We start from the raw sequence: 26,164 nt of genomic DNA, 5'->3' as shown, positions 1-26,164 counted from the left end.
TATATATATATATTGTTCTTTTGTACCATACATAATTTATGCTCTTGCGAGCCAGGAGCATCTTGGTGCCGTTTACAGTTTCAACTCTTACGGGCCAAGAGCATCTTGGTGCCGTTTGCAGTTTGAGCTCGTGCAGGCAAGGAGCATTTGTTGCCGCCTTTTATGCTCGTGTGAACAGGGAACATTTGGTGCCGTTTGCAATTTCAGCTCGTGCAGGTAAGGAGCGTTTGTTGTCGTCTTTTATGCTCGTGCGGACAGGGAGCTTTGGTTGTCGCCTTTTAGGCTCGTGTGAACGAGAAGCTTTGGTGTGAATTTGTCATGCGATCTGGGAGAGTTGTTCCTCGCAATCTTCATATCAAAGAGCCTTGACTGAGTAATTGAAGAAGTTTTCTGGGAAGAGGTCACACATTGTGATGGGGATGGACGATCTCTGTGTTGATATTTCATTATCTCCAACACTTTCACATTGTTCTAGAGGTTGACAAGAGTCGATTTCCCCCTTTCCAACTGATGAACTTTTGGAAGAGATGGTTGTTGCTTGTCCAATTTCTTCGAAGCGACCTTGGAGAAGTGTTCCTCGCAATCTTCGTAGCAAGGAGCCTTGACCGAGTAATTCAATAAGTATTTAAGGAAGAAGAGATCGCACATGGACGATCTTTGTGTCGAAATTTCCTCATCTTCAACAGTTTCACATTGCTTTGGAGGTTGGCGAAAGCTGCTTTGCCCACTTTCAGATTGGTGAACTTGTGGAGAAGATTTATGCTTCTTGTGCAATTTCTTTGGAGTGACATGAGTTCATCCTTCAACTTGACTTGACTGCCATGGTTTTGGAGCATTCCCCCAATGTTTGAGGTGAAGATTTTGAGTCGAAAGAGCTAGAAGTGACAGTGGTATAGTTTGATTTCACCACATCTTCAAGATCTAGTTCGATGATTCCTTCCTGAGCCAGTTTCATGATGAGATCTTTCAGCACAAAGCACTTTTCCGTCAGATGACTGGTGAAGCGGTGGAATTTACAGTACCTTGGACTGTCAGTACGATTCATCTCTTCTGACCGTTTACACTCAGGTAGGTCGATCACCTTTTTGTCAAGCAAATCTTTCAACATGGCAACCACATCAGAGTTGGGGAATGGATAAGTCTTCTCCTCAAACTCCTTCAAAGTGCATTTATGCATCTCTTGATCACGAAAAGCTTCGGTTTGAATCGCCTTGCCTCGTGTAGAGATTTTGACGGGAGCTGTGTTGATCGTCATTGATTCCTTGGTGGGTTTTCATGCAGCCTTTCCACCTTTGACCCAAAAACTTTGTCATTCTTGTAGTCGACGATCGATTCTTTCTTCCCATGATGGGCAATACTCAACTCTATGTCATGGACGTGGGTGGCTGACTCATCAAATGTCCGTGGTTTGATTCCTTGAAGGATGTAGTGTAATCCCCACTACATGCCTTGAACACACATCTCGATCGAGGAGGTCTCCGAAAGTCTATCTTTGCAGTCGAAACTTAGAGTGTGCCATCGGTTAATGTAGTCAACGACTGGCTCATCCTTCCACTACTTTGTATTTGTGAGCTCCAATATGCTTACAGTGCAGCAGGTACTGTAGTAGCGGTTAAGGAATTCTCTTTCCAATTGCTCCCAGTTATTGATAGACTCAGGCTCTAGGTCCGTGTACCACTCAAAGGCGTTTCCTTTCAGTGAGTGCATAAACTGCTTGGCGAGGTAGTCTCCATCCGTCCCCGAGTTGTTGCAAGTTTCGACGAAATGTGCAACGTGCTGCTTTAGGTTTCCTTTTCCATTAAACTGCATGAACTTTAGTGGTTGATAACCCTTTGGCATCTTCAAGGCATCAATCTTCTTGGAGTAAGGCTTCGAGTAGAACAAGGAGGTATGTGAGCTCCCTTCGTACTATGCCTTGATGGTGTTAGTGATCATCTCTTGCAGCTACTGGATATAAAGAGATCCCATGAGTGTTGCTACTGGGTCTGGCTCTGGCTTCACATCGACTTTCTCCACCGGAGGCTCCTCTTCTTTGTCAGCTCCTCTCTTTAATGGATCAACCTTTAGGTCGGGGTTTTCGCCGTCCTATGGCTCCAGTCAACTGACGAGTGCAGCGATTTGCAAGTCTTTTTTTTCCATAGTTCGTGCTAGTCTTGCGATCGCTTCATTCATTTGAGCCAATTGTTATTCAATAGAGGTAATGCCGATGGTCATGACTTGTGCAACCAATAGACGTGTCTTTCCTTTAGACATCCAGGATGCTGATGAAGAACGTCGTTGGTTGCTTTGGGATGTCATCTTGTGCGCCTTAGCAGCATGCTTCGATGCCCCTAGCGAGGTCAAGTTGATGACGGACTCAGGCTTTTGATGCTCCCCTTGCTCCTTTAGTGGCACCAACTTTGAAGCAGCATGTTGAGGAGCGGTAGTGGCGCCAATGGATTGTCCGTTTGCAGCATAAGTGCTCAGGATCCTTCCCTTGGTGGTTACGATAACGGCTTGTCCCTTGCTTGATGCCATTGACTTTGAGGTGTGTTTGGATTCCTTGAACGGAGAAAGAGATGAGAGGTAGTGATTATCCCACTAGGTGTGCCAAATTTGTAAACACGATAATTCCTGAAATAAATGAGATAAGAACACATGTACAAAATAATATTTTGTATTAATGACTTTGGGGTTACAATCTCTCTCAAATTTGATCCTCTGATTCGATCTCCGTAAGGTGTTAATTTGTGGATGTGCAATTGATCCAAGGGTCGTCGAGGCTTGATCTTGGATGAACGGTTAGAAGTTTCTTCAAGGGTCGTTGGGGCTTGATCTTGAAGGTCAAGGGAAGTTTCTTCAATGGCCTTTGGGTTTGATCTTGAAGGTTGATGGATGAACAGATTTTCAAGGCTTTTGGGCTTGATCTTGAAGAACTGTTGATGAACGGATCTTCAAAGGCTTTTGGGGCTTGATCTTGATGAACAGTTGATTAATGGATCTTCAAGGGCTTTTGGGCTTTATCTTGAAGAACGGTTGGATGTGTGGATTTGTTGATGTTGTTGATCTAGAAGGCCATTGGGGCATAATCTTAGGATGAACAGATGATGAACGATGAACACTTTCTTCAAGGGTCGTCGGGGCTTCATCTTGAATTGGTGAAAGTTCTTCAAGGGTCGTCAGGGCTTGATCTTGAAGGAGGATTTGACGAAGAACGAATAGAGTTTTCTTGATCCTTCGGGATTTACTTGAAAGCTTTAGAGTTTCAAAGTTTCAAGGTTTTGGTGTGATGTGAATTGGTTATGAATTGGTTATGAATTGCCCTCCCAAAATGAATGAAATGGCCTTATATTTATAGAATTGTTCAAGGCCTAATTTTGAATATAATATTCAGATGAAATAAATCATTTCTGCCAGGTGTTGACACGTGTCCTTATTTGATGACTTTTCCGATTTATTTTGATTTTTCGTTTAGTCACACACTATGTATAAAATTTATGTGACACGTGAGCATTGAAATTGTAATTATTGGTCAACATTTATTTCACCGAAATTTTGATGTCTACATATACATAGTCTCAAGAGGTGTCTTTTGGAGAGGACGAAGCGAAAACTGAATGTCATTAGCTATAGCGTCCCCTAACTGAGCTATATCAGGGAAACTAGGCTCAACTGAAAGACGTGGATCTCTACGAGGCGACATAGTTCTGACAGAAGACATCAAATTAATTAGAAATTCTCAAGATATGCAGGACTGTAAACCTAGGGCTCTACTACCAAACAAACAATTGTCACATCCCGGCCCGAGCCCCCACCACATCCTGGGCTTAACTTCGTCGTAGCACGATATTGTCCACTTTGGGCCCCGACCAGGCCTTCAAGGTTTTTTTTCTGAGAACTCACACGAGAATTTACCAGTAGGTCACCCATCATGAGATTACTCTCACGCGAACTCACTTAACTTCAAAGTTCCGATGGAACCCGAAGTTAGTGAGCTCTCAAAAAACCTTGTGCTAGGTAAAGATGGGAGTATACATATAAGACTTATAGGATCCTCACCCCTGTTTGATGTGGGATCTTACAATCCACCCCCTTAGGATTCTTTAATTCAATTATCAACAACTGGGCAAAACTTTTAATTTAAAGTTTTGGTCTCATTATCCTCCCCAAAACCGTGCACTTTGTCTGAAGCGTCTTTTCCCAAAATGAACTCCAAGACGACGTTATTTAAAGACCACACACTTGAGTTCATAACTCAAAACCCAATCCTAACTCATCTCAACTCCGACGCCCGCCGCCACTCTGTCTGTCTGAACTCCGAGCAAACCGAGTAGCAAATGGACTTGAAGGTGGAATGGAGCTGGAACAAAGCTCTCATCGGGGCGGCGACCGCCGTAGCCGCAACAGCTGTAATATCTTCCAAGCCAAAGGACCCCACCTTCGACGTCATGTCCATCAAGTTGACCTCCTTCAAGCTCAACTTCCCACTCCTCGACGCCGAGCTCATCCTCACCGTCCAAGTCACCAACCCCAACATCGCCCCCATCCACTACTCCTCCACCACCATGTCCATCTTCTACAAGGGCTCCCTCCTCGGTACCGCCCAAGTCGAGGCAGGCTCTCAGCCCGCCAAGTCCTCTCAGAAGATCCTCCTTCAAGCTCGCCTCTACGGCCTCCAGATGGCCCACCACGCCGCTAGCTTTATTGCCGACGCGGCGAGGCGGGAGATGGTGCTGGACGCCGCTGTGGATATTGTCGGTGCGGCAAGGGTTTTGTGGTGGGACCACAAGTTTAAGATCCACGTGGATAGTCACTTGACCGTTGATCCGGTTTTTCTTGATGTTATTGATCAGGAAAATAAGTCTGAGATGGAGATTAGTCTTCTTCATACTTGAGCCGATATTTTCTCCCGGCACTAATATTATATTTTAATTGTTTAACGTTTTTGTTTTCTGTATTTTTGGGTTACATTTTACGTTCTGTTTTCATGCTAAGCTTAATTTGTTAAATCGGTGTTTTGACATTTGTTCTAAATAATATGAAATGAATATGCGAGAAGACGTGACTTTCTTTTTAATGTCACGCTTATATCTTGAAATGCTTTTAAAACTTATAGGGTGTGTTTATTGTAACAAATTATTTTGGAATATATTAGATTTAGGGACTAAGCTGGATTGACTTAAAATAGAGTAAGCTGGATTGATTTAGCGAAGCGTTTGGTATAGTGTCCGACTAAGAAGCATGATTGTAATATTATATTATTTAATCTATTAATATTAATATTTTATTATTAATTTAATATATCAATTAATATTTTATTATTACTTTATCTTTTTTCTTAATTTTCTAAGGGAGAGGATCCTCTCCGAATCCAAACCTTCTCTATCCTCCAGATCCTTCTTCTTAAAAGGTCGAGTCGATGTCGTGGCTTTCCTGGAGTCGACGTCGTGCTTCCTCGAAGTTGGTGTTGTGCCTCCTCAGCGCTAGTTACCGACAACGTCGACGTAATAGTTGTCGACGATTGTGGTTCTATAAAATTGAGCGTGTAGAAGTTTATATATAAACAAACAAAAAAAAGTGAAGAAGAAGATGCATAATTGAAGAAGAAGGATTGTTGAAGAAGAAAGATTGATGAAGAAGAAGAAGGATGAGCAAAATTGCAGAAAAGAAAGAGAAGAAGGAGGATCCGGAGGGCTTGGGTTCGGAGAGGATCCTCTCCCTTTTTCTAGAATCATCTTCCTCTATAATCTCTTCTTTCATTTTTTTTTTTTTTGCTCCGCCTCTCCCTCCCCATTCCCCCTTTCTCCCATTTTTGTCCCTCATTTTCTTTATACCAGTCTTCCTCCCCTCCATTTTTTTCTTCAGTTTTACTTCTGTACTAGTGTCCCTTCTCCCATCCCTCCCTTTGTATTTATTTTTCCATTTTCTTTAGATTTGGTACTTTTATTTTGTAGGCAAATCATAGTTGTGCAAGAAAAATTACTCAACTTCACTGCACCCGATGCTAAAGTTTTCAATCTTGCACCAATCTTTTGAACGAAATTTCCCTATACTATGTTTCCAACCTAACCTTTTGCACTCAAAACTTGTTAATTTCAAAATCCCAGGTCACCATCTCTGATCAACGGTGATGTCGACAGAAGAATCTGGGTCACCATGAGCAACGAGGCTGCTTCTGTCCAACCCCCATGGCTGATGTCGGTGGTGGAAGAATCTGGGTCATCGCCTCTGATCAACGATAGTGCAGCCACCATGAACATCTGAAGCTTCAAGTAGAGATAGGAAATACAAAAAGAAAGAGAGAAGCAAGGACTGGGTAGGGGCGAAGCGAATGAGAAGAGGGTCTTAGCAGTCCCCTCTTTCTCAAGGGGTCTTGCTAAGACCACCTAGCGAGTGTTTTAGTCAAAGCGAATTCCATCTAGTCTCATTAAACTTAGTCCCTCTTGCAAACAAACATTGGACTACACTAGCTTTTAGTCCAGTCCAGTCCAGTGAGGTCTAGTGAAGCTAAACAAACACGCCCATAGGATACTTCACTTAATTCTTTGACACGTAATTTGTGTCCACGTCATACTATTTTTTGTTCATTTTGTCCGATTTTCATCTATGACGTCAAAGATGTTTTTGTAAAACAATAACATATTAATAATAAAAGATATTACAATCGAAAGAGAGAAAACAACGTAAATAAGGATTAGGTGAGACATACTACATACCTATAGAGCCTTTTTTTTTTTCTTTTCGCAAATCTTTTCAAGTTTGATTATATAATTACAAAACAAAGGTAATTTTAACAAACTACATACCTATATACCTATGGCAGCCAATTTTAATATGTTAGCTTTGGCGATGGTGATTTTTACAAACCTAAACCCTAATTAATTTATGACACACCCCGACCCGAATCAGGGCATGCTGGCCGTCACGTGAGGGTGACGTAGCCATGTGCACAGTGCAGAAGCAATAATGATAATAGAGAATACGAATAATTAAAAACCAATTCATAAGAGTACTAGCTAAGGTAAGTGCTAGGAAATGTGTGAATACACAATCAGAGTATAAGTAGCCTAAGTTCAGTCCAAAACAAGTACTAATTAAACGACACCCAAAGATGCCCTACATTTGTGATAGTCTGTCAGAACCTCCAATCAATCCTCGTGACCCACCAACGAACAAGCTTATCTAAAACTTGGAGGGGTGCAAAAACAAAAAGTGTGAGTGGGCAAAAACAAAGCTTTTCAAAACCATTTTATTATCAAATGCTCTAACCCCTCGCCGTAAAACATGTATAAATTTCCCAGAAGTGGAATATAAATATATAAGTATATATATGCATATATTTCAATTCATGCTTCACATATCTGTTTTCATAAGTATGCCATGCCAAAATATAAAACAGAATGAGTAACTCAGGTGAAAATAAATTCATGGAAAATAACATATTAGCCGGAACCCCTGCAGAGGTTTGTGCGGATGAATTCAGAGCTCATTAGTCAATCTAGCCGGAGTCACTGCAAATGACCTATACAGCATTACACTGCACACGAATTGGAACCACTGAAATGGTCTGTACAACAGAACTGGGTGTAATATAACTATGCTCCTTACTACATTCTCATTATAACTGTGCGATAAATCGCTAGTCACCTATGAGTTGGAACCACATATAATGGTCTGTACGACAAGACTGTGCACCTAAATTGGATCCAATGTGAGCATATGGTGTGGGAGGTGACATTATATACAGGCATGTGCCATATATTTGGCTAACTTACTAACATCGAGGTGCAGGTTTATGAGCCTTATGTTCCTCAATTAATCACAACCGTTATTCACATTCACAATTCATAACTTACCTCGGGCTTACCTGAGCGTCCACAGCACCACAATTATATATATATATATATATATATATATATATATATATATATATATATATATATATATATATATATATGCAAACATCATATGCATATTCTAAGTGTAAAACATTTGGCATGGCAATTTAAGTCATAACTCATTTAAATGCATTTTCTGGGAAATATACCAAGCATATACATATATATTCAAAACCAAAAGTCCACTCACTAGTATGTCGAAGGGTCGTAACCCCCGAGTCGTCCTTGACTGCGCTCGTCCTCGGGATAAGTCTCCCCTATATGCGAAACAACTATAAAAAAGTTAATTTAAAGCACATAACCAATACTGGCTAATAACTTCTCATACATTGCTCAAATGAGGTATATAAATATACTATTGTAACCTAAACAACTCCGTGAACACGCCCAAAATTTTAAAATAATTTTTGGAGCCCTCACGCGCCGTCACTCGCCAACAAGGGCACGGCCCTACGCACAGCCACGCGCAGGGAACCCTAACGGAATCCCCTAACCTCGTTAGGAATATTCTGTTAAAAAGCAACAGAAACCGTTAATTCTACCTGATGGCGTCAGAATATTCCGTCAAACTTTGACGGAATATTCGCTCTTCTTCTTCCTTCGACTCCGGTGACCGTTGTTGTCGCCGAAAAACTACGAATTCGAAAAACCTTGATATCTCAGTCAATAATTGACCAAATTACCTCAAAATTTGTCCTAAAATGAAGCTTGTAACTAGACGAACAAAATCTTACCAATTTCAAGGCTTGAAATCCACGGAATCTTGACGAAGAATACTCGATAATCCGGCCAAAACTTACAACTCGTCAAACTCAACTTTTCGACGTCCAAATTACTTGGGTTTTCTTCTCCGAGCTTCGTAAGGACATTCTAAAGCTTCCTACAAGCTTGAAATCCTCTAAAAATCATGCATTTACGACTGCATTAATAGTGCTCAAATCGGAGGGTGATGGTTTCTCAGGTTTTACAAGCTTTCAAGTCCTAAAAATGGTACGAATGGACTCAGAAGCTTGTAAGGAACAAGAACATCACCTTTTTAACGTCTATCCACAATTGGTTGAAGGATTTTGAGGTTGACCGTACGGTTTGTAAGGAAATGGAAGGAAATCCGATAGGGAAGAGAGAGAGAGTCAACAGGAGAAAGAGAGAAAAAAGTATGGGTGTTTGTGTGTGTGGTCCTAGTTGGTCACAACCAAACAAAACTAAGTCTTAAGTATTCAAAAACTTAGGAAAATTTTAGAATAATCCTCAACCAACATATCACACACCATAGGTTCAAGGGTATAATTGTAATTTCATGCCGTCGAAAAATAATACTCTGGGAAGGGTTGTGACAATCTACCCACCTTAATAAAATTTCATGCTCGAAATTTATACAATCATTACAATTCACTAATAACCATAAAACAATCGTGGATACATCTCTCTCATCCAATCTTCTCTCTCCTAGGTAGCCTCTTTCACTGAATGGTTTCTCCACAGAACTTTCACTAGGTGCACTGTCTTATTCCTCAGCTCCTTATCTTTCCAATCCAAAATAGTCACTGGCTCCTCATTGTAAGTCAAGTCCGGATTAATTTCCAAAGGTTGAGGATGTATTGCATGCGAAGGATCTGAGATATAATGACGAAGCATAGATACATGAAAAACATTGTGCACTTTGGACAACTCTGGAGGCAACTCAAGTCTATAAGAAACTTCATCGACTCGCTCGGTGATCATATATGGTCCAATGTATCTAGGGTTTAGCTTACTCTTTTTCCCAAACCATACCACACCTTTCCATGGTGATAGCTTCAGAAATACCCAATCAACTACATTATGCATCCGGTCAGTGGCATGCTTGTCTGCTAAGCTCTTTTGTCGATCCTGAGCCACTTTCAGGATAAACTTAATTACCTGAATATTCTGAGTAGTTTCATCCACAATCTCTAAGCCCATTAAAACTCTTTCACCAACTTCTAACCAGCATAATGGCATTCGACAAGACTTGTCATAGAATGCCTCAAGTGGTGCCATACCAATACTCGAATGGTAACTGTTGTTGTAGGCAAACTCCATCAAATCCAAGCAATCATGCCAACCATCGCCAAACTGCAGCACTAAAGATCTCATCATATCCTCTAATGTCTAAATAGTCCTCTCAGATTGTCCATCTATTTGAGGGTGATATGCGGTACTATAAAGTAATCTCGTACCCAGAGCCTCATGGAACGCTACCCAGAACTTAGAAGTGAATCTAGGATCCCGATCCGAAATAATATCAACTAGAACACCATGGTACTTCACAATCTTCGATATGAATAACTTAGCAAATCGACTTAAAGGGTATTTTTCCCTCATTGGAATAAGGTGTGCTGACTTAGTGAGTCAATCAACTATCACCCAAATGTCGTCATATCCATTTTGTGTACGAGGAAGTTTATACACAAAATCCATGGTAATATTTTCTCATTTCCACTGTGGAACCGGAACTGGCTGCATCAATCCAAAATGTTTCTTTCTTTCCACTTTAACTTGCTGACAAATGACACATCTACTCACATACTTAGCAATTTCTCTTTTCATACTCGACCAATAATAAAATGGTCGAATGGTATGATACATTTTGGTACCTCCTGGATACATTGCATATGCCGAAATATGCGTTTCATCAAGGATTTCTTTCTTTAACTCTGCATTATTCAGCACATACATTCTGTTTTCTTTGCATAAGCATACCGTCAGTTTCTCGAATCCTGAAATCTTTCTTCTTTCCCCGATTCCTTACTTGAATTATTTCCTGGGTCTCTTCATCATTCATCTGGCTTCGAGCACACGATCAATTAAAATTGGCCTAACTTGAAAATTTGCAAGTAAGGCTTCCTCTCGATCTTCCACTCCTAACTCCACTCCAGTGGACCTCAAATCCGTAAGAAAAGGAACATGACAATCATAGATGGCATTAAGTCTAGCCGGAGTTTTCCTACTAAGTGCATCTGCCACTGCATTTGCACGACCAGGGTGATACTCAATCGTGCAATCATAATCGCTAAGTAACTCAATCCACCTCCGCTGCCGAAAATTTAGATCCCTTTGAGTAAAAGGATACTAAAGACTCTTATGATCCGTGAAGATCTTACATTTCTCACCATAAAGATAATGTCTCCAAATCTTCAGAGCAAAGATGATAGCCGCTAACTCTAGATCATGAGTAGGGTAATTCTTCTCGTGAGGTTTCAACTATCTCAAAGCATAAGCAATCACTCTACCATGTTGCATCAATACACAACACAGACCATTCAAAGAAGCATCACTGTAGACCTCAAAATTACCACTATCATCTGGGAGTGCTAAAACAGGTGCATGAGTGAGATAATACTTCAACTGTTGAAAACTTTGCTCACAATTATCATCCCACTCAAACTTAACTTCCTTTCTAGCAATAACTGAAAAATCCTTAACAAACCGTCTATAATAGCCTGCTAGGCCAAGAAAACTCTGTACCTCAATGACGGTTCGAGGTTGCTCCCAATTCTCCACAACTGCCACTTTTTGAGAATCCACTCAAATACCTTGAGCTGATATAACATGTCCCAAAAATGCCACTTAATCTAACCAGAATTGGCATTTTCTAAACTTAGCATATAACTGGTGTTCCCTCAAACTTTTCAACACCAATTCAAGATGTCTAGCATGCTCTGTTCTAGTCTTAGAGTATACCAGAATATCATCAATGAAGACAATGAAAAACCTGTCCAAATATGGTTGGAATACTCGATTCATTAAATCCATGAAAGTTGCTGGTGCATTAGTCAACTCGAATGGCATTATAAGAAACTCATAATGACCATATCGAGTCCTGAATGCTGTTTTAGGGACATCTTCACTTTTAATCTTCAACTGGTAGTAACCAAACCTCAAGTCAATCTTAGAGAACACACAGGCACCTCGAAGTTGATCAAACAAATCATCTATACGTGGCAATGGATAACGGTTCTTAATTGTTACCCGGTTCAATTGCCTGTAATCAATTCATAGCCATAAAGTTCCGTCTTTCTTCCTCACAAATAAGACTGGAGCTCCCAGGGTGAAGTACTAGGCTAAATAAAACCTTTATCCACTAATTTTTGCAACTGAACTTTCAATTCCCTTAATTCAACAGAAGCCATTCTATAAGGAGTCCAAGATGTAGGATCCATACCAGGAAGCAGATCAAAAGTGAACTCCAAATCTCTATCTGGCGGTAATCCAGGCAAATTATCAGGGAACACATCCGGAAAATGCCTAACCACACGTACATCTTCCACACTACTAGGAGCATTATCATTCAACACCACATGAGCCAAATATCCCTGACAACCCTTCGACAACAATCTTTTGGCTTTCATGGTGGAAATAACACCATGCCTCGCCCCGCTAGGCTCTCCTACAAATGTAACTTCAGGCAATCCAAGACAATGAAAGGTAACTATATTTCAATAGCAATCTATCTTGGCACGATTGTAGTGTAACCAATCAGTGCCCAAAAATCACATCAAAATCAACAATGTCTAACAGAATAAGGTTAGCTGGTATAACAGCATCCTCCACCATCACTGGACATCTTGGATATACCCAATCAACATAACATCTATCCCCTCTAGGCATAGAAAACTATAAATCATATCCTAGAGGTGTAGGATGAGGTTGCTTCATTTGAGCTAATGTATGAGAAACAACAGAATGCGTAGCACCACAATCAATCAATACTCTAGCAAAATGACCAAGAATATTTAACGTACCCATGATTAAATTAGGATTGTTCTGAGCATCTTGCAGTGTCATGTTATGGATACGTCCCTGATTCTACTATTATCCACCACGACCTCTGTTAGCATGAATACCACGTCATTGTCTTGGCTGGCCAGACTGCCTCGAAGATCCTACATTGCTAGTAGCAATCTCAGTTGGAAATGTGCCCTAAAACCAATCATATGATGATACTTTACAGACATTTCACATGTTAAACTAATCTAGTTTAATATCAAGGGCATAGATTATTGTTTTAAGCCGTCTCATATAAATGTTATATGCTTAAACGATAAGAACAGGGAATATGTAATTAGGAGAATGTAATTTAAACAAGTTAGATTTATGAGACCATTCTCTTTCGTATACATATCCTAAACGTTCCTGATCATAGGATTGCCAATTGGGCATTGACAGTCCGTTAAGATCAGTATGTGCTATGTCTTCTCTTAGTGAGAGTGACTGGTCTCGAATCATTGGTGTGATTGACACCAAGATAAGCATGTAGGTGCTCAATAACGAATGAGTCCACTGAACACGATCAACGAGGAGTTCTCATACTCATGTCACATGAGAACTCATGGTTGGGATAATGCAAAGTAGTCCTTTAACCTGAGGCATCATAGTTGTCTTGTTGTTAGGTTCTTGATCTTTGATTATATCAAAGTCACTCCATTCGCGGGTGTCCACGGCATAGTTGGGGTTAAGCCACTTAGCCATGAAGGCAAGTGAATGCGCAACAAGGGATCTCTAACCTTCAAACCGTTTGAGGGAGAATACTCTATGATATGATTAAAAATCTCTGGCCAGAGTATGAATGAGATTTAGGAAGTCGTTCCAAATCACATTCAAGATAATCATATAAGTAAATGAATCACATTGGATAGTAGACATGAATAAACTATCAAACCAAACAATGTGGTCAAGAGTATTGTATTAGAGAAAGACCGTATTGCATTGTAATCCTAAACTGAATAGGTTTTCCACCTCTTCTGATTAGCTTGGGTAACCATGACATACTGCTAGGTGTCACTCATGGTTTGTGGAAGCCCTACACGTGTATAATCACTAAAGGGAGAATCGAAAGTAAGTTTCAATTCACAATTGATTTGAAAGAGTTCTGATCGCCCACTGCCTCGCTAAAAGGAACCTAATGGATCGTACACTGTGTAAGGTAAAGATTGAAGAAACAACGGAGATGAGTAAGAATAATTAAATGGTTTAATTATTTATGGCAAGGATTAATTAATATGTTAATTAATCAAACGAATAAGTTCGTTAAAGACCTAGGGATAGTATTGGACCTTAAGGCCCAATGGGCTTTGAACGTCAAGTCCATTGACTTAAGTTGTATGACAACTTAATGACAAATAATTCACAAAAGGCCTAAAAAGCCCAATGAAACCCTATGGCCGGCCATTTTGTTAAAGGAGTGGGTTTTGGACTTAATTACAAGTTTGCCACTCCAATGAATAAAGGTATAAATATGACTTTATAGCCAAAATTCATTTAGGGTTTCTTTTGGAGAAAAGATGAGAACACAAACTCTCTTTTCTCTCTACAGAGGCCGGCCACCCTTGGAGGGATTAGCTAGTAATCTTTCTCCTCCAAGGTCACTCATCTCTTCTTCACATCTTACCTTGGTGTGGAGACTTAGAGGTTCTCAATTTTGGGAACTTGGAGAAACCTATTCTTCCATCCAAATCCATGGATCTAAGATGCAAGGAATAAAGGCCTTATCTCTTGGGTGATTATCCTTTGCTTATGCAAAGAGGAATCAACAAAGGTATAATTTCTCAACTCACTTTGTTTTGAGTTGAGTCTTGGTTCACCCAACTACTAGGCTTTGAATTTCATGGTTAATGTTTTGTTTTTAAGTGCATACAAGCATGATTCCGCCTTTAATTTGTTAATTGCATGCTATAGATGTTGCTTAAATGAACATGTTTTTCACAAAATTTCCTTCAAGTGGTATCAGAGCCTAGGTCTAGTAGTTGGTGAATCCTTTTGGGTTTTGTAGTTCATAGTCTTTGATTTAAATGTTGTAATATGTTACAAGCTTTATTCTTGCTTATTTGAATGTAAATTTTGTTAGAAAATTTGCCATCTCAAATGTTGTAGATGCAGTTCATATGAGCATGAATATTGGAGCTAAAATTTGGTGCCATGTTTGTGGGGATTTTCGGCCAAATCCAAAGGGTGGATTTTTGGGTTCTTGTTTGACTTGTTAAAAGTGTTTTAAGGTGACTTTTGGAACCCCTAAGTACCCTAGGATGTTAACCCCATTTTGAGTAGTGAAAATTTGAGTTTTATTGCTTGAAAATGTTCATGGAACTCTTATGGGTTTTCATGGATGTTCTTCATTGTTCTTGAAGTTCTTACCAAGAACAAAAAGGTTTGGTGTTTTGATTCAAAGTTTTGGATGATTTCATAAAGTCTTTGTTTTGTGTTGGTTGGTGTGACTTATCTATCAACAAAAACATTTATTGAAATTTTTGAAAGGTGATAGAAATGGTGATGGATGTGTAAGAAGTACTTCTCTTACACACACACCACTTGCATGGCTTTATTCACACCAACCTATTTCCACTTGCATGGCTTTATGACTTAGTTGAAAAATTTTCAAAATTTTGATGGCTTCATTACTCTAAAAACCGGCCACTCCCTCAAAGGGAGTACTTTTGGGTTCTAATTGTAATTACATGAAGTAGTGGACTTTTGTGTTTTTACAAAATGAGCTCAAAAGTTTAAGTTTTGCAACATAGCCCAAAAGGTTGAGGTTATTGCATTTTGGCCCAAATTAGGTTGAGAACAAAATGGTTTTGTCTCTTTAAATGAGAATTGGATTTTCATTTCATTTAGCTCCATTTAAATCAATTCTATGGATACAAAAACCAAATGACAATGTTGCATTCAAAGTTTAATTAGTTAAAGCGTTAATTAATTAAAGGGTGATTATGAACCTAAGCCTACGATAATTGAGCTATGTGAGAAGGCCGTTTCAAATTTGTTTGAACCATGGGAATGTGTAGATTAGATTTTGGTTGTAATTTGATTTGATCAAATGTTGTAAAAGAGCATAAGCTCTTCTTTACTTTAAAGTAATTTGTATTATTCAAATGTTGTAAAGAGCATAAGCTCATCTTTACTTTGAAGTACTCCTTTCTTGTTTTATTTGATATGCATGAAATTGGAGTAGTTGGGTCCAACGCCCAATAGGAAAAACACGCCTTAATATGATTAAACGCGTAACTAAAATCAATCACCATCCCTAGACCGAGATTCAACACAAGGCTCGTGTTGGATCTAATTAAAAGGTTCATAGTCATCCTAAGGCCCTAAGGCAACTATATAGTCCATCAATGAATGCAAACCTTATGTTAGTAGTACCATATACTCTTGCTTTAAAAATCGTTTTACAAAGCATAGTGGGAGTATCATGTACAACTAAATCAATCACATGGACCAATAGTTGTAATAGGACCAAATTGTTTTAATAAGATTAAAATGTATGTTTTTATATGATGAGACCTAAAACCCTCAACCAAACAATTATTAAGTTGATAAGCGTGAGAGTGCTTTGAACACTCTTTCGTGGCCTTCCACTGTGGTAGGCTCCGATCGTTTGTGACTCGTACACCGGCTTCACCCTATCATGGGGGAGTACCAAGTGCGTGCTTACACTCAGGAGGAATTCTATATGCATACATGTTGTTGTGAAGGTAGGCAACGAGAATGATCAACATTATATCATTGTGAGGTTGTTCTTGAACCCCTACCCGAACTTGCATGGTGGGAATGACTTAACTAAATGCAATGGAACCAACATCATATCATTGTGAGGCTACATTCTCTAGAGGCCAAATAAGATGGGTACTTGCAAGAGATGCAAATGAGTAAGCGTACTCTCTCGTTATTATTAATGCTAGCCAACATCATATCATTGTGAGGTGGGCTTGGTAATAGTGAGTCTCCCATACCCTACTAAGAGTTTCCTCCAAAACTCTCGAATTCCAATGAGGGATATGGAATTTTCCAAAAATAGTGGGTGGTGCTATTTGATTTAAAGACCCAGATCAAATGGCTTAAAATCAATCAATTTATATTCGTTATGTATTTAATTACCGATATATTTGCAAACGCTATCCAAAACTTGACAAAGAAAAGCCGAATGCTTTAGTTTCCGGACTTGGTACAACAATCCCAAAGATTGTCTTAAATGGATTGTATATGTACCTAAGTAGTCTCATCCTCACAATCTTCCTATTGATAATGTACCATTGGAAGAACATGTTAGATAAGTCTATCATAAAGAGGACAACACTTTTAATGTCATAGTTCTTCATTTACAAATCGTTGTATGAAGAAATAAGAGTTGCTTTGAACAACCCTTAGTTAATGCAAACACTAGTGCTTGTTTCTTTGTTAAATGGACAAAGAACTTGAGAAGTAAGCACAAGGGCATGGACACTTTATGTGCCATGATTCTTCACTTACAAATTGTTGTATAAAGAAATGAGAGTTGCCTTGAACAACTCTTGAAAGTTTGTAATTATGTTTAGAACATAATGGTTGGTTGACAAAAATAGTCCAACAACATGGACTTATGATGATTTTGAATCATTGAGTGTTGAAGTGTTAAACCACTTCACGAGACGGAAACTAGGCAAGGACTTCACCTTTGTGTCCCTATCCAAATGGTTCACTAAGTTTATTGTAAACTATATAATGAACAATAACCACACGCTCTCCAAATCGTTTGATGTGTATAACACAATTGAAATAAGTTTCAAGAGAGATAGTGGGAGTTTAGGGACCATGACTATTGTAGTCAAAGGAGAAGTCAAATGAAGAAGGCGAAATAACTCCAAGGGAACAAACTTTCTTTATGAAAGGATGGACATTGGAAAGGGTATTTGCAAGAAATGTCTTGCAAGTGTCAAGAACACACCTTTCGAAGGTGTTGTAAATTGTTCTTGAAAAGTTCAAAACAGTTGGTCCTTCTACTTGAATGCTTGATTCCGTATTAGTAACTATGTTTTACAATTGTTGTAAAAGTGTGGCTAATAAAAGGTAGAAGATTAATGAGAGAAGAGAAAGTACTTCACATTCGGAACGTGAATCAAATGTAGATCTCTGCGAAAGCAGATGGTACTTACTTCCTCATATGAACTACCAAAGAAATTGGAAAAACCAAAGATTGTCTTTACATTCCAATTTTAAGGAACTTAATTCCATCACTATAAGGGATGGATGAATGTTTTGTTTGACAAAACATTGTTCTTTATTAATGAATGATTAGATTATTGTAATCTAATTAATTATCTCTATAGTAGAGATGATATGGTAGTGTTAACTGTTTAGAATATAACGATGCTTAAAACCCAAAAGATTGCAAGGTAGTGACTAATCCCAACTGAGTTGTGATACCTCAAAAACATAAAATACGAGTTGATCATAGATGGATGCTTTGGATCGTTAGATCCGGATCCAATACCTTCTTATTAAAATTGTATAGAGGCGAAATGTTCGAATCTTTGTTCTTTTGGAAAGAAGAAAGAATCACAAAGTTGTTGAGGATAATTCACTTAGATGTTAGTGGCACTTGTCCACAACATAATACTACTCATGTTGTATGACATTCACCGAAGATCACTCTCGGTTGGACTATAGTTTATTTTGAATAAACACAAGTCCGAATACTTTGCAAAAGGTTTCAAAGAATTCAAGAAATGTAAGTTGATGAGTAAGACGTCTAAAGTATTTGCCTCCTTAGATTTGATCCAAGGAAAGATAACACTTTAGAACAGTTTCCTTGAAAAACATCAAGGAAAGAAGCATCAAAAGATAATGGATTTCTCCATTAGGAGAAGAACGAACTTGAATAAGATTTAGTTCGTTGGATGTTATCAATTACCCATATATAGGATATATGCTTCTAAGACAATATGATTGTCAATTAGAAGATCTTCCAAAATTTTCATGACTCCATAAGATGTAGTTGGAAAGAAAGACAAATCTTAATCATGTTAAGATTTGGGGTTGTGTGACAATAAGCAATATTTGTTTAAGAATTATCTTGTGGATATCCTTAAATTAACCTTTGGATATCACTTTTATAAACCAACTAACAAATGTTGTTTTGTTGGGTAGTTCATTGTAATCCTACACTAGGATTTGCCTAAGATAGCGCAAATGAACAAGAGATAGAACTCAAAGAACGGGTTCTTTGAGAGACAAGATGATAATCAACAAATATAACAACCTAGTTTCTACACCACAAGCTCCAAGGTAGTCGAGAAGGATTTATAAACTGTCTCAGTTGAATGGTTTGAACTTTATGGCTATGTCATAGAGTTACACCTCTTAATTCGAAATAAATAAGAATGAAAATCCTTATGACTACATTGAGTGTATATACGAGATATACTCAAGGAAATGGTAAAGTACCATTTGAAACGAAATGATGAAACCTTCATAGCTAATTGGTAGCTTAAGGTGACTACAATCAAAGAGATTGGTTGACTTTGAAGAAACCATCTTTGACGTAGTCTTAGTTTCAATTAATTCGAAGATTGCTAGCTACAACTAAATGGTGATTCAATGTTTGGACATTATATGGGTTTCCGAAACCATTATTAAGATAGTCTTGATAATATATATGTCTAAAACTATGAATCACAAGACATGTAAGTTGTAGAGATCCATCCATCATGGATCTTAGCAAGCTAGTGGGAGCTATAAGCATCTTATGAGAGAAAGATCAAATCGTTTGATTTCTCATAAAGATGTGAATGAATCTTTTGTTTACTAGGTTTACAAAAGATTAGTGGGAGTTAATCATATTCCTAAATTTAAATATATATATATATATATATATATATATACACATATATGATATATTAATTTTGGAAATGAAAAGAATACTTCTTCGTTAAAGTTATGACTTTAAACATTCTATAACGATAGAATGTATATGGGAGATATAGTCTAAATACATGGGATAGAAATCTATAATGATATATTTCAAGATATAATTCGATTATATCAATCCCTAATAATAGACAAGAGATGCTAGGAAGTTTCTCATATGATGATAAACTTCAATTAGAAGGACGACTCTAATGAGACTAGCAAGTTGCCCTTCTCAAAGGGAACGTACCCTTTGACTCCCAAATAAATAATGCGTAAATAGAATCCTTTATGCATACGCAGAAAGGTGATTTATGTATTTCATATTGTATGAAAAACATTGATATGAGTTGTACCTAGAAAGGTACAAGACGATATCAGTGCAAGCCCAGGATCAGAACCATGGCAACTGTCAAGTGAGTCCTTGAGTATTTAAGAAATACTAAAGGATAGATTCCTCAAAGAATGAGGAAGAATTAGAGTAACGTAATGGAAGCGTAAATGTATTAGATTATGAATCTAATCCATCATTGGATGTTTCTTCATTATGAATGAAGAGATAATCAGATATCTCTTTATTATGACTAAAAGAGATATTTGGATGGAAACATTAAAAGTAATGACTTTAGTGTGTTCCATTGTGAATGCAAAATATATTGCCATATAGAAGCTTACAACAATGTTGTTTGGATGGGAAAGTTCATTTATGAACTCTCTATTCGGTTCCAACCAGAAAGTGTCTCTAGTGTACTGACACTACGACACTAATGGGGTGATAGATCAAGCCAAGGAATCAAGGTCTCATCACGATCCAAACTTAAATGAGAGACTGAACCACATGATTGAGAATCATGTATAATGGTGACGTCGTTATTCTCAAGGTTGCTTCTATGGATAACATATAGATATCCATTGTCTAGGCTTACTACTCAGCCATTTTTGAAATGACTACAGAAGAGGTATCATCACTGATGACCAAGCTGATTGGCTCTAGTGCAAGTGGGAGATTGTTGGAAATGTGCCCTAAAACCAATCATATGATGATACTTTACGGACATTTCACATGTTAAACTAATCTAGTTTAATATCAAGGGCATAGATTATTGTTTTAAGCCGTCTCATATAAATGTTATATGCTTAAACGATAAGTCCAAGGAATATGTAATTAGGAGAATGTAATTTAAACAAGTTAGATTTATGAGACCATTCTCTTTCATATACATATCCTAAACGTTCATGATCATAGGATTGCCAATTGGGCATTGACAGTCCGTTAAGATCAGTATGTGCTATGTCTTCTCTTAGTGAGAGTGACTGGTCTCTAGTCATTGGTGTGATTGACATCAAGATAAGCATGTAGGTGCTCAATAACGAATGAGTCTACTGAACACGATCAACGAGGAGTTCTCATACTCATGTCACATGAGAACTCATGGTTGGGATAATGCAAAGTAGTCCTTTGACCTGAGGCATCATAGTTGTCTTGTGGTTAGGTCCTTGATCTTTGATTATGTCAAAGTCACTCCATTCGCGGGTGTCCACAGCATAGTTGGGGTTAAGCCACTTAGCCATGAAGGCAAGTGAATGCGCAACAAGGGATCTCTAACCTTCAAACCGTTTGAGGGAGAATACTCTATGATATGATTAAGAATATCTGGCCAGAGTATGAATGAGATTTAGGAAGTCGTTCCAAATTACATTCAAGATAATCATATAAGTAAATGAATCACATTGGATAGTAGACATGAATAAACTATCAAACCAAACAATGTGGTCAAGAGTATTGTATTAGAGAAAGACCGTATTGCATTGTAATCCTAAACTGAATAGGTTCTCCACCTCTTCTGATTAGCTTGGGTAACCATGACATACTGCTAGGTGTCACTCATGGTTTGTGGAAGCCCTAAACGTGTATAATCACTAAAGGGAGAATTGAAAGTAAGTTTCAATTCACAATCGATTTGAAAGAGTTTTAATCGCCCACTGCCTCGCTAAAAGGAACCTAATGGATCGTACACCATGTAAGGTAGAGATTGAAGAAACAACGAAGATGAGTAAGAATAATTAAATGGTTTAATTATTTATGGCAAGGATTAATTAATATGTTAATTAATCAAACGAATAAGTTCGTTAAAGACCTAGGGATAGTATTGGACCTTAAGGCCCAATGGGCTTTGAACGTCAAGTCCATTGACTTAAGTTGTATGACAACTTAATGACAAATAATTCACAAAAGGCCTAAAAAGCCCAATGAAACCCTATGGCCGGCCATTTTGTTAAAGGAGTGGGTTTTGGACTTAATTACAAGTTTGCCACTCCAATGAATAAAGGTATAAATATGACTTTATAGCCAAAATTCATTTAGGGTTTCTTTTGGAGAAAAGATGAGAACACAAACTCTCTTTTCTCTCTAAAGAGGCCGGCCACCCTTGGAGGGATTAGCTAGTAATCTTTCTCCTCCAAGGTCACTCATCTCTTCTTCACATCTTACCTTGGTGTGGAGACGTAGAGGTTCTCAATTTTGGGAACTTGGAGAAACCTATTCTTCCATCCAAATCCATGGATCTAAGAAGCAAGGAATGAAGGCCCTATCTCTTGGGTGATTATCCTTTGCTTATGCAAAGAGGAATCAACAAAGGTATAATTTCTCAACTCACTTTGTTTTGAGTTGAGTCTTGGTTCACCCAACTACTAGGCTTTGAATTTCATGGTTAATGTTTTGTTTTTAAGTGCATACAAGCATGATTCCGCCTTTAATTTGTTAATTGCATGCTATAGATGTTGCTTAAATGAACATGTTTTTCACAAAATTTCCTTCAATCTCTATCTACTAGGGCTGTCCCCCCTGCTACCACTGGATTCACCTGCTAAATGTGGCTGATATGGCATAGAACATCCCTGATACTGAGGGTAACCACCTTGATAATGATGGTCTTGCGAGTACTGATATTGCCTTGTAGTATAAGGAGCGGCGTCGCCTTGATAATGATAAGCACCACCACGACCATTCTGGCCTATTATTACATATGCGGCATAAAAGAGCACCTGAACCACCAAAATCTCTGTCTCTGAAATCTAGGGCCTCCAGAAAATCTACTGCCTCTCCTCTGAACATTAGAGCTCAAACCTCCACTAGAAGAGCTAGAACTGACACCACTTCTCTTAAAACTCTTAGTCTTACGAAGTCCCTGAGATGATTGACCCTTACCTTTATCATCTTGCCTCTGGTTCCCATTCTTTTCTTCTTCATCTTCACTGTCACTGGGCATGTTCTCTGAGTCCTCAATCCGTAGTAAAACCTCATAAAACTCCTGGTAAGTGCCACAGGGAGTCGATGTTGCTATAGAGTGCCATTTCTTCTTAGTACTCAACTTGAAATGACTGAGCATCTCAACCAGATTAGCAGCAACCTCATGATGATAGCGAGACAAGTTAGTGAATCTCCTATAATACTCATTTGTCGTCATCTTCCCCTGTTTTAATTAAGTAAACTCTTGCTTTTTGCAATCAATATACTCAGGGGGAATAAACATTTTCTGAAACAACTATTTAAACACTTCCTAGTCCGCAATTTCCTCTGGGGTTAGCTAATAAGACTCTTGTCCCCACCAAGATGCAGGTTCCGACCCAAAAACCAAGTAGTCGTCTTGACCCACCTATCAGGAGGAAGATTCCCCTGACTCTGCATCACACAGAAAGTCTTCTCGATATGATTGATCCATTTCTCCGCTCCTTCATGCCCTTCATTCCCCATAAAATGATTCAGCTTCAGATTATACACAGTCTCAAGAGGTGTCCTTTGAGGAGGACGGAGCGAAGATTGAATGGCATTAGCTATAACTTCCCATAATTGAGCAATATCAGGAAAACTAGGCCCAGCTGGGTAACGTGGCTCTCTACGAGGCGGCATGGTTCTAACATAAGATATCATAATGATTAGAATATTCACGAACTATATAGGACTGCTAAACCTAAGCTCTGATACCAAACTGACACACCCATTCCCGAATCAGGGCATCTTGGTTGTCATGTGAGGGTGACGTAGCCATGTGCACAGTGCGGAAGCAATAATGATAATAGAGAATACGAATAATTAAAAACCAATTCATAAGAGTACTAGCTAAGGTAAGTGCTAGGAAATGTGTGAATACACAATCAGAACATAAGTAGCCTAAGTTCAGTCCAGAAAATAAGTACTAATTAAACAACACCCAAAGATGCCTTACATTTGTGATAGTCTGTCAGAACCTCCAATCAATCATCGTGAGCCACCAACGAACAAGCTTATCTAAAACCTGGAGGGGCGCAAAAACAAAAAGTGTGAGTGGGCAAAAACAAAGCTTTTCAAAACCATTTTATTATCAAATGCTCTAACCCCTCGCCATAAAACATGTATAAATTTCCCAGAAGTGGAATATAAATATATAAGTATATATATATATATATGCATATATTTCAATTCATGCTTCACATATCCATTCTCATAAGTATGCCATGCCAAAATATAAAACAGAATGAGTAACTCAGGTGAAAATAAATTCATGGAAAATAACATATTAGCCGGAACCCCTGCAGAGGTTTGTACGGATGAATTCATAGCTCATTAGTCAATCTAGCCGAGTCACTGCAAGTGACCTATACGGCACTACACTGCACATGAGTCGGAACCACTAAAATGGTCTGTACGATAGGACTGGGTGTAATATAACTATGCTCCTTACTACATTCTCATTATAACTGTGCGATAAATCACTAGTCACCTACGAGTTGGAACCACATATAATGGTCTGTACGACAAGACTGTGCACCTAAATTAGATCCAATCTGAGCATATGGTGTGGGAGGTGACATTATATACGGGCATGTGCCATATCTTTGGCTAACTCACTGACATCAGGGTGCAGGTTTATGAGCCCTATGTTCCTCAATTAATCATAACCATTATTCACATTCACAATTCATAACTCACCTGGGGCTTACCTGAGCGTCCACAGCACCACAATTATATATATATGCAAACATCATATGCATATTCTAAATGTAAAACATTTGGCATGGCAATTTAAGTCATAACTCATTTAAATGCATTTTCTGGGAAATATATCAAGCATATACATATATATTCAAAACCAAAAGCCCACTCACTAGTATGTCGAAGGGTCGTAGCCCCCGAGTCGCCCTTGACTGCGATCATCCTTGGGATAAGTCTCCCCTATATGCGAAACAACTATAAAAACGTTAATTTAAAGCACATAACCAATATTGGCTAATAACTTCTCATACATTGCTCAAATGAGGTATATAAATATACCATCGTGACCTACACAACTCCATGAACATGCCTAAAATTTTAAAATAATTTTTGGAGCCGTCACGTGCCGACAAGGGCATGGCCCTAAGCATGGCCACCCGTAGGGAACCCTAACGGAATCCCCTAACCCCGTTAGGAATATTCCATTAAAAAGCAACAAAAACCGTTAATTCTACCTGACGGCGTCAGAAAATTCCGTCAAAGTTTGACGGAATATTCGCTCATCTTCTTCCTTCGACTCCGATGACTGTTGTCGTCGTCGAAAAGCTGCGAATTCGAAAAACCTTGATATCTCAGTCAATACTCGACCAAATTACCTTAAATTTATCCTAAAATGAAGCTTGTAACTAGACGAACAAAATCTTACCAATTTCAAGGCTTGAAATCCACAGAATATTGATGGAGAAGACTCTATAATGACGGAGAAGACTCGATAATCCGGCCAAAACTTACAGCTCGTCAAACTCGACTTTCCGACGTCCAAATTACTTGTTTTTTCTTCTCCGAGCTTCGTAAGGACGTTCTAAAGCTTCCTACAAGCTTGAAATCCTCTAAAAATCATGCATTTATGACTGCATGAACAGTGCTCAAATCAGAGGGTGATGGTTTCTCGGGTTTTACAAGCTTTCAAGTCCTAAAAATGGTACGAATGGACTCAGGAGCTTGTAGGGAACAAGAACATCACCTTTTTAACGTCAATCCACGACTAGTTGAAGGGTTTTGAGGTTGACCGGACGGTTCGTACAGAAATGCAAGGAAATCCGATAGGGAAGAGAGAGAGAAAAAGGTATGGGTGTTTGTGTGTGTGGTCCTAGTTGGTCACAACCAAACAAAACTAAGTCCTAAGTATTCAAAAACTTAGGAAAATTTTAGAATAAACCTGAACCAACATATCACACACCATAGGTTCAAGGGTATAATTATAATTTCATGCCGTTGAAAAATAATTCTCCGAGAAGGGCTGTGACAATTTACCGTACACTTCGGTTTATGCTGGTTTACTATTCTAACCAAAATTACATATATATATATATATATATATATATCTACTTCCAATATCCAGCACATTTTAACCTCAAATTCAAGCAAATTTGAGTTCTCACTGCTAGATCTACAAGATTTGTGACCGGAAGATAGAAAGTTTACATATAAATATAAATCAAAAGATAGAAAACTTCAGATCAAGGTCGAAGTGTACATCCTAATATAAAATTAAAGTGCACATAATGCATAGATAAATGAGAAAAAGAAGAGAAGAGGGAGGGATGAAAATTGAAATGTGAACTAAGGACTA

At 38.5% G+C, this 26,164-nt stretch overlaps 2 protein-coding genes across 3 annotated transcripts in view; both read left to right on the top strand.

Annotated features, from left to right (window-relative positions):
* LOC126589632 (protein FAF-like, chloroplastic) overlaps positions 1–26,164 on the top strand; it is a 53,314-nt gene that overhangs the window by 11,093 nt on the left and 16,057 nt on the right. Inside the window, exon 1 of one of the 2 annotated variants that reach the window (XM_050254991.1) lies at positions 8,996–9,006. The exons of the other annotated variant lie outside the window; for it this stretch is intronic. The gene's annotated coding sequence lies outside the window, so the exon portion shown is untranslated. Of the gene's footprint in view, positions 1–8,995; positions 9,007–26,164 lie in introns of those variants that run through there. 2 annotated transcript variants of the gene reach the window in all.
* On the top strand, positions 4,186–5,077 carry LOC126589638 (uncharacterized). The gene has a single exon (XM_050254999.1). It carries the CDS (start codon positions 4,317–4,319, stop codon positions 4,872–4,874), a length of 558 nt encoding a protein of 185 aa, XP_050110956.1. The 5' UTR covers positions 4,186–4,316; the 3' UTR covers positions 4,875–5,077.

The sequence above is a fragment of the Malus sylvestris genome, chromosome 11 (genome assembly GCF_916048215.2).
Source record: "Malus sylvestris chromosome 11, drMalSylv7.2, whole genome shotgun sequence".
NCBI lineage: Eukaryota > Viridiplantae > Streptophyta > Magnoliopsida > Rosales > Rosaceae > Malus > Malus sylvestris.
The sequence above is the reverse complement of the archived record's forward strand: the minus strand, read 5'-3'. Positions and strand labels throughout refer to the sequence as shown.